Source organism: Wyeomyia smithii, chromosome 1, assembly GCF_029784165.1.
Source record: "Wyeomyia smithii strain HCP4-BCI-WySm-NY-G18 chromosome 1, ASM2978416v1, whole genome shotgun sequence".
Lineage (NCBI taxonomy): Eukaryota > Metazoa > Arthropoda > Insecta > Diptera > Culicidae > Wyeomyia > Wyeomyia smithii.
In genome coordinates this window covers 91,927,777-91,936,757 of record NC_073694.1, presented here as the reverse complement: position 1 = coordinate 91,936,757, position 8,981 = coordinate 91,927,777, and the positions used below count along the sequence as shown (strand labels likewise).

General features: G+C 36.8%; 1 protein-coding gene across 1 annotated transcript; it reads right to left on the bottom strand.

The window, feature by feature from the left end:
* Positions 1-385: 385 nt before the first annotated feature.
* Positions 386-7,577, bottom strand: LOC129718104 (uncharacterized). The gene is made up of 7 exons (XM_055668529.1): positions 7,544-7,577; positions 5,925-6,047; positions 5,395-5,796; positions 4,980-5,330; positions 4,063-4,216; positions 3,286-3,994; positions 386-2,552 (listed from the first exon to the last, which is right to left on the bottom strand). The coding sequence occupies exons 2-6, from the start codon at positions 6,021-6,023 to the stop codon at positions 3,549-3,551; spliced, it is 1,452 nt and encodes a 483-aa protein (XP_055524504.1). The 5' UTR covers positions 6,024-6,047; positions 7,544-7,577; the 3' UTR covers positions 386-2,552; positions 3,286-3,548.
* Positions 7,578-8,981: the final 1,404 nt, after the last annotated feature.

Below are 8,981 nucleotides of genomic sequence, written 5' to 3'. Positions count from 1 at the left end.
ATCATCCGCGAGTTCAGTAACATAAACATAGCATTGCTGTATGTAAACAATTCTGAGACAGGATGATTATCATTCATTCGAAGGAAGGAAAAAATAAACAAACTGTATGTTTTTCATTGAAATAGTGAGAGACTCATCGCGTTTTTCTTAAGTGATTATACAATTTAAGTTTGAAACATAACACACTGCAATATGAGATTAGAACACATTGAAGAGAAAAATAATATCTCATAGTTTCAGGATTTTAATCATTATGAAATAAAATGGACGTATAACACTACAAATCTACTTTATTGTGAATTATCAACCATGTAAATATAAAAGTTTTTCGATTTTTGTTTTCTGCTTTTTATTTAATCAAACGATTGATACAATTTTCTGCGAAACATAACTTTTTTATCAATTTGCTCTACAGTAAAAGGTGGTCCATCTAAAATATTCATAACCATGACATAAATTTCATCTAGCTTTTCTCCTATTTCAAACGCCTGATAATGTTTGTTGAAACAGTGAACTTTCCATCTTGACGCAATTGCGTAGTCTTCATTATCGTATTTGAGAAATTCTAATATTTGATACAATTCTACTACAGATTCTTGACTTACTGCTACGAAGTTTCCCGAGCAATACTTTGTGTTCTTGTGTGTTATGGACTGAGCGGTTTTAACAATTTCACGCCTATCAATGCTAAAATTACAAACACTATCTACATACGGTTTTTGGCCCCAGAGTGATTCATCGTAAATACAGTCTATCACACTTTTGGAAAAAGACGAGTTTACTACATCATGAGTAAAATATAAACTAGCTTTAATGCACATAGTTAAACAAACATTTTTTCTTGACGAGTTGACATCAAAGTATTGCTTGAAATCTCTGTGACGAGCTTCTTGGCGGAAACATGACATTTTCCTTATTGGGCCGCTATTTCTTATTATTCTTGGATAGTGCGTCAAAAAATGTTGCTTAGGCTTCAGATGTTGATTAAATAGTGTAATATACTGTTTATGATGCTCACTAACAAGATTGTTCAATCGTTCTAAATTTTCATTTGTGAAAGCGGGTAAGTTAATGGTATCGATTAATTCTATTAGTACGGTGGCATAATTCCATACAGCATCGTCTGGTGGAAAGAAAGAACCGAAAATGAAGGTGAAATTGTGACTAAATACAGCCATTTCATTAGCCGTCATTCTAAGGCTGACACATTTTCCTTTTCTTGCCTTTACAAATTGTTCTTCTAAGTCTGGCATGCGAGACAGGGCTTGCTCAAACCGATAATTGTTTAACATCTTTCGTTTCCTATTAATATCATCTAGAGTACAATAACGTTTCGTGTAAATACAATGGTTAATAATTTCAAGAAACCCATAATGACACACTCCCATACTGTAAAGATCATGCATAGAGTCCGCATAAAAATTTCTAATTACGTGGAAAGATGTCAATCCATTGAACGCGGAACTGCCAGTTAAACCAGACTCTGACTGTTTAAGTGCAACGTCTGTTTCATAGTTTTCGATCGTTCGTAAGTATTCTTCGTATTCTTTCGTATCACACTGCAAGGATTCTCTCGGCCTCCGGCAGAATCTACAGTAGAACTTTGCCGAAAATGATCCAGCAAACCGTAATGTTTGGTGAATACCTAGGTTATCTCCTTGAACAAGCATCAACGAAACGTGTATTTTGTATTCTCGGTTACTGGTATGGATAGTAATTCCATTTTCTTCGATTTTTTTGAACACATCTACTACATGCTTCATAAACGTATCTATTCCATGTTCAGAAATATCAACTTTCTTGATTGCACCGGCAATAAATACATTGCTTAATTTACTTAGTTGGTGCTCAGGCAGTGTTGGAAATGAATAATATAAACCAGAAATCGAATGCCTTTTGTTGTGGGAGCTCAATGGATCATTGATCTCAAATTCATCGGTATAGAAAAATAGTGGAATAATTAGTTTTCCTGGGTGTTTATCAACATTGCTTTGATATAAAATACCACTAACGAAATTTACATATTTATCTCTGACTTGCATTAGTTTGTTGATGTTGGTGATTATATCTATTAATACATTTTCGGTTTCAAAAAATTTCCTGATTTGAAACTCTATATCCAGTAAGATTAAATGTGTAGATTTGATACTAATGTCATTGTCTACTTCATTAATGCTATTGTTCTTAATGATAAAAACTCTTGGCTGTTTAAAAAGATCTGATTCTGTGAGAAACTTGAAGAATTTGTGCTCTGTATCAATGAAATCAAACATGGTAGACATTTTATGTAGATAGATATCAGTAACATAACGTGTTTGCGGGTCGAAAGTTTGAAATGATATTACTGAACGGATGAGGCCTTCAAGATGACTATTTAAATCTCTAACTCTAGATTGAACATCAAGAACATCCTTTCGTGTTATGTTACGCCGTTTGTGGAGATCAAGCAGGAAATTCAGTGCCATGCGATCAATATCCCGTAACGATTGAACAAACCCACTGCTCTCGGTAACCGTTGAAGCTCTTTGGGAATGTACTGCTGGAACTGATTCCTAAAAATAATGAAAAAATATCTTTAGTACCCTATGGAACTGCGAGGTTTTTAGGTTTCAATTTTAGAAGTTGTATATTTATAAAGAAAGAACTAATTCCGAGCTAGGTTTCAAGTCTATATTCGGTTCAGGTTTTGTGAGGGGATTTTCATATTTTTCAAAAAACTAAAGGCCCGAATACACACACGGCGTGACAACGCCTCCCTGGCGAAAATTGTCAGTACCTTCTTGAAACCTTCTAATGTGCCTTCTAGCATCTACCATCTTCCTTCGTCTACACGGAAGACGCAAGCACGCCGTCTCGAACTCCGCCGTGTGCTAACCTTCTTGTTGTCATGCTACCCAATTCATGTTTGTTTATGTTTGTTGGAAGAAAAAATAAAGCAACACACTTCTAGAACCACCAGCAGGCGAAAAATGATACAACACGGCGATGCCACCGCCTTCGCCAAAAGAAGGCGACACAAGGCCGTGTGGAAGGCACGATGCGTCTACACGGAAGGCAGTCAAGTACGCAGCCGAAGGCAGCGAACGACTACCTTCTCCAATAGAAGGCACAGCTGAAAGGTTCTGGCTGGAAGGCGTCCCTACGGAAGGCGCGATTACGCCTTTTAATTTGTATGGAGAAGGCATCATTACGCCGTGTGTGTATTCGGGCCTTAAATATAACACTCATACATTCTTCGAGGCAGAATTTACCAAGTAGTTTTAATAAAATAAAAATGGTGCTTACCAGTGGTGATATATCATTCTTGAGTATGACAGATTTATCTCGATGTTCCTGCACACATCGCTGCTCTGCAGCGTTTAATTGTAGATGGGTTGAAATATGTCTTGAAAAGCGGTATACAGTTGTAAATTTTTGTGTACATTTTTTGTACGTGCAAACCAGACGAAGTGGTTTCTCTAAATTATGAGTTTGTAAATGTTTTATATATTGCGAAGCTTGTGTGGAAATGTATCGGCAATCTTTGACGAAGCAACAAATAGAGTTATTCATAGACATATCGCTTTAATCTCTTCGATTTGCTTATATTGAGCTGGCGCTCTTGTGTCATACATAACTTCTTCGATAGTATACCACACAAGCTTGGTAATTTTTGAAAACGGTAGTTTAAAAATGTTGCTCATCTTAATCAAGACATCTACGGCTCGAGCCGCTGAATCCAGTTTGTATACTATATCCTCGTAAAGCACATAGAACTCTCTTTTCGTAGAGGTGTAATCAACTCCAATGGCGACTATTTTGGGATGTGGCGTAATATTTTGGACAGCGTAAGCTTCGAAAAGTGTTTTGATGGACTCGCGCGCAGAGTCCAGACTACCAGCAAACATTAGCACATCTTCCTGTGCGGTTAGAATTGCTGGTCTCATGGTCTTTGTAATTTTGCTAGGTTTTACACAACAATTGAGTAGAATTAAAAAGCAACAAAATAGGGCATCTAAAATGAAGAAAAATAAAAATAACATAAATTAAGTGTGAATGTGATAGACTATTAATAATCTTTACCTTCAGATTGATTTGAACGATTCATAAATTCCAGCACTACAAGAGAGTTCTGGCTTCGAACTTTCAATATGAAATACGTCCTTAATTTGTCGATTATATTTTTCCAGTTAGCTCTTTTTTCTTTGTATCCCAAATCACGGTAATCTTCATCGATCTGGAACATGGAAATGAGACATTAAAACTTATTCGATTCTTTCAACCGCAAGCTAACGTAAAACGCATAAAAGTCCCTTGTATAAGAAGTTCTATATAATATGAAACTGATACGCGGCACAAAATAAATGCAAGAGATCTGCTATTCTGCATATTGGCCATGAAATATAAGTACTGTGAACTTGGTGAAATTTTCACACAGTTCAAGAACGGCAGATTCATTGGCATAGCGTGACTGAGTGAAACCCGGGGCGGAAAATTTGGGTGTTAACCCCTTATGCTGCGATTAAACTATCTTGTGATCAATAATTGTGACTTGACTTGACTATATTTTAAAAAACAAGCAAATCGCAACAAAAAACGCAAATTTCGTGGGTAACACATCGATAATTGGTAATTATTCGCGCGAAAGTCACCCTTTTGAAGGCAGCTCGCATGAAAATTATTCTATTGGGTGTCACCGCCCACCACGCTACGCCAGTGGGCAGATTATAATTGATGTGAATATGCTTCAGTGAGCAATATTATCGTTACAGTTTAAAACCGGATCCATCCACTAGTGATAATCGGTATTCCTCTTTGACTACACGTTTTATATTGTGTCGGAAGTCATGCATCGGATGGACTAAACAGCACCTGACTTCCGACAGTGTGTATAACGTGTAGTTGAGAGAAAAATCGATTGTCGCTAGTCGATGAAACCAGTTTTTAACTAAATAGATAATATGTGATAATACTTTCGGCGAAAAATGTTGCTTGCTTACCAGTTGATATCCGAGCTCCTCTTTATAGTGGGGATATTTTATTAGAATATCGCCACACTTCAGGCTTCTTAAGCAGGTTATACGAAGGTGAAACGTTTCCTTCCACATTTTTAATACAATATCCCACGGATGGACGTTGAGCTGTAACCATCTTCGTGCCTGGTCAACCTTGGAGTTCCGCTCTATTATATCTGATGTAGATGAGTTTTCTTTTCCACCCAACTTCCTTTGATGGTCTAATTCCCTATCTTGCCTTTTACTGATGGTCCCTTTCAATCGTTTATATGCTTGATGAATGCTACCACCGGGATTTCGCCGTTCAGGTGGTGCTGCTGGAATATAATACGTAATCTAAAAGTATCAAAGTTTATGATGTACTTTTTGTTGGGTTTCGTTACGGAAATTGCAAATTTACCATATCTTGCTTTTCGTGTGGCAGAAGAAGTTCAATGCATTTCGAATAGTTTTTCAAATAATCTTTTGAAAAGCGTCCTCGTCCTCCACTTCGCTTTATATGATTTTCCGCAATTATTCCTGATAGTTCTTTTTTGCTGTCTTTCGAAAGTGTTCCATGTTCAGCGTTACTTAAAATAGCTTTGCCGGTGTCTGTACGCTTCAATAATTCTCGCAGGTCATTTGGCGTAAAGAACGTGTTGTCCAAGCTATCTACATGAGTATCGAGTTCTTGATTGTCTGATTCTATGTTCCAATTACTTGGCTTCAGGGCTCTGATACCCGGCTGCTCTATTTCCTGTTGTACGTCGTTTATTACATAACTAAACAGCGATACTTCCGGCACCTTATTGCTCATATTAGCCTGTTGAGTTAGATAAAATATACGGGTTAGGTATGCAAACTGTTACGAGAAAATGCTGTTCTATTTGTTGAAGTGTTGGATTGTTGAACTCGACGAATAATAACAGTGCTAATTTTGAGTTTAGTTACCTGACTGACAATAGTCGAACATTGTTCGTCTACAGCTTCTTCTCTTTGGTCTAATAAATTCAAACTATCCGTCTCCACCAAGTAAAATTCATGCTCCATGTCAGGAATCTCCAACGCAGTGCCCTGAAGAATAGAAGAGTTTATGGAATTTGTTCTATCTGTCCCGGTAAACGCGAAAATGAAATAAGCAACCAGACAAATTTTACATTTGTCATATAAAAAAGTCATATAAAAAAGGACGAAAAGAAACAGAAAAAAATTATGAATAATTCGAGTTCCAGAGAAATTTAGAACGCAATGGTAAAAAGTGACCAACAGATGAAGACAAGTCATGTAAAGAAACAAACCCTCTAATAGACAAAATCGAAATAATAATCAGATCAAGCAAAGCTTATTCAACTTTGTACGAAACCTTATTTTAAATTTATTTAGCACTTCATTCCGTAAAACGGTTTTTGTCTTTATTAAAGGGTATGCGAGCTTGCTTAAATCGCTTAAATCAACACAAGCGGCATTACCGATGGTTTTTGTCTTTGATAAAAAATTTACACGCTTGCTTATAGCGGCACTAGCAGCATTATTGCACATTTCTAAATTAGCGTTATTTTCCTGGTCAATGAAATCGTCATCGAGTGGCACAAGTTAGTTTGTCTGTGGTACAACGATACACTGTGCCCCAGTGCTGAGTCGAGAAAACTAGCAGCTCGTACCCGACGTCACAACCGTGTGTGGGAGAGCTAGCCTACCGACGTCACCAACCACAGAATTACGAGAACCAATGTGCTGTTTATTCACCAAACAATCCAATTTCTAAGTACGACTCAGGTCGGAAAATAGCCTTTGACAACAACAAAGCGGAAGTGTTTCAAACATGAACTCCAAGTAGTATAATACATCCAGCAAACTATACGTCCACTGTGTTTAAGCTTGGTTCGTCTTTCCGATTATTCTGTTCATCATCGTCTCACTGCACGAAATCACCATATATATTTTGAAAACCCTTGCGAAAAATGTCACTCGTCAACAATCTACAATAACTGTAAAACCTAACCGCAAAAGCTATTTATTTGGATCGCGCCTTATCACACGACTCCACATGGCATCAGACTAAAATCGTTCAACCAATAACGGTACATTGTAGCACGTCACTACAGTTTGTAGTGGCCGGCTCTAAAATAAAAACTAAGTCACTAAAAAGTAACTTGCTACCACCCCTGCAAAAAGAATAAACCACTACTGCTCGTACTAGAATGGCCTCATATAAAAGTTTACATAGCTATCAATGCATAATTTTCGAAATTTAGTGGCATTGATTTTACGAAAATTGTTACAGCATTGTTTGGTAAAAGGGAACAATCCCATTGTTGTTTAATATCGGGAATCGTAATTCAATTCTGGGTATCATTATCTCTTCTATGGTATATTTACCATTTATTCGCTTATCACTTTTTTGATTGTAACTTTTGCATTGAAAAGGCGCAACTAAATAACACAATACATTATACTGGTGAACACAAGTTTTGTCCTAGAATTCGAAGAACTAGAAGAAAAATTTTAGCTTTTTAACCATTCCTGTGTTAATTATACCACTGGCAAAGATAACTTTTTAAGGGACTTACATAAGTTTTCCCGTAAGCTAACGTAGAAGCGACGAATCCGGCGAGCATTCACTGTGTGGCATTTTGACGCACTTCTGGCTTCAAAATTCAAAGCAATGGTTAGAAAACTATAATCTATTTAGGAAAACTATTTTGAGCTCTGAGCATCATTTTTCCACTTTTGTCGACCAGTGTTATCGTTTGCTTTTTTTTTCAATTTGTATTTGAGCCTTAAAAAATCACGCAAGTATCCATTTCTGGATCATCAATACAAGAATAGTTCTCAGAGGTTTTCGAAAACGCATATGAAAGCACAAGCAGCTGAGCTATTGGCCTATTGGGCATAATCGCTCCTAGTGCGTTTGAACTGTAGAAACAATTATCTTTTTCACGGAACGTTTTAACTGCATATATAATAGGGCTCTTGCAGTTTCGTTAAATGTGCCCAACAGACCATGTAAACAAGGTAGTCAAAGGAACTTACCGATACTGATTGGAGCAAGGGCTATTTTGTAAGCCGCCGATATCGTTACTTCAAAACGTCGTTGAAAATAAATCAATTCTATTATAGGCCTTAGCCAAATGCCTGATAGAAGGCAACACCAAATAAAATAGATCAATGCTTTAGGTTTTTTGACCATAAACTAACTCACGCACTGCAAAGGTATTATTTGTTTTTTCCCGTTCAAGCATTTAACGAGTGAAATCACTTTTATTTAGCAGTAGAATCGAAACCGAAAAATAACAACCGAAACAAAGCCAGAGTGAAAAAGTCCAACCGCAACGCTCGCAACTCACATTATAAGTACTCGGTTGCCAATTTCCAAACAAATGAAAATTAGTCCAACATCAAAGTATATAAAATCAGGTATTGTATGATTCTCGTTATGGGGCTCTCGTGGATGATTTTCACTCACATCTGTTTTTGAATTCATTTGCTTTGAATGTCGGTTAGCATCCTTTAAAATACGGAAGTCTTTTCTTTGCTTAACAAATTTTTATTTACCGCAATTCACATGATGAAACTTGCCATTTAACATCAATTATCATTCAATCGAATATTTCATATGATTTTCGATGTTTGCATAATCTGATGATTCTTAATGATGAATCATTCAGTTACGACCTGGCAAGTTGGTTCAGTGTAGGTGCGCCACTTCTGATTTTGTTCTACACGACATGCGAAAAAGAGTAACTTTTAACAATAATATTACCCTAATGGGTACACTGAAAAAAATGCACATTTTATTCTGAAGTGGACTCGGCCGAATATTTTATAATAATGAAGTTCGCCTATGTATGGAGCAATCCATGGGTGGTGTTCCACGGTTTGTACGTTTGTCGACCTCCGACAATATTTTGAGTTGTAAAATGGCGACTTCCGGTGTCTGGAAAACTGCCGAAAATGACCAAATACCACCTAATATGAGTGTTTTTTAACTAGAATGACGCTCAGAGG

Bases quoted from the DNA above. Each gene is read 5' to 3' on its own strand.
- LOC129718104 (XM_055668529.1), bottom strand. From the start codon at position 6,023: ATGGAGCATGAATTTTACTTGGTGGAGACGGATAGTTTGAATTTATTA. The intron at 5,797-5,924 runs GTAACTAAACTC...CTAACTCAACAG, and splicing joins GTTCGACTATTGTCAGTCAG to GCTAATATGAGCAATAAGGT. The intron at 3,995-4,062 runs GTAAAGATTATT...TCTTCATTTTAG, and splicing joins TCGTTCAAATCAATCTGAAG to ATGCCCTATTTTGTTGCTTT.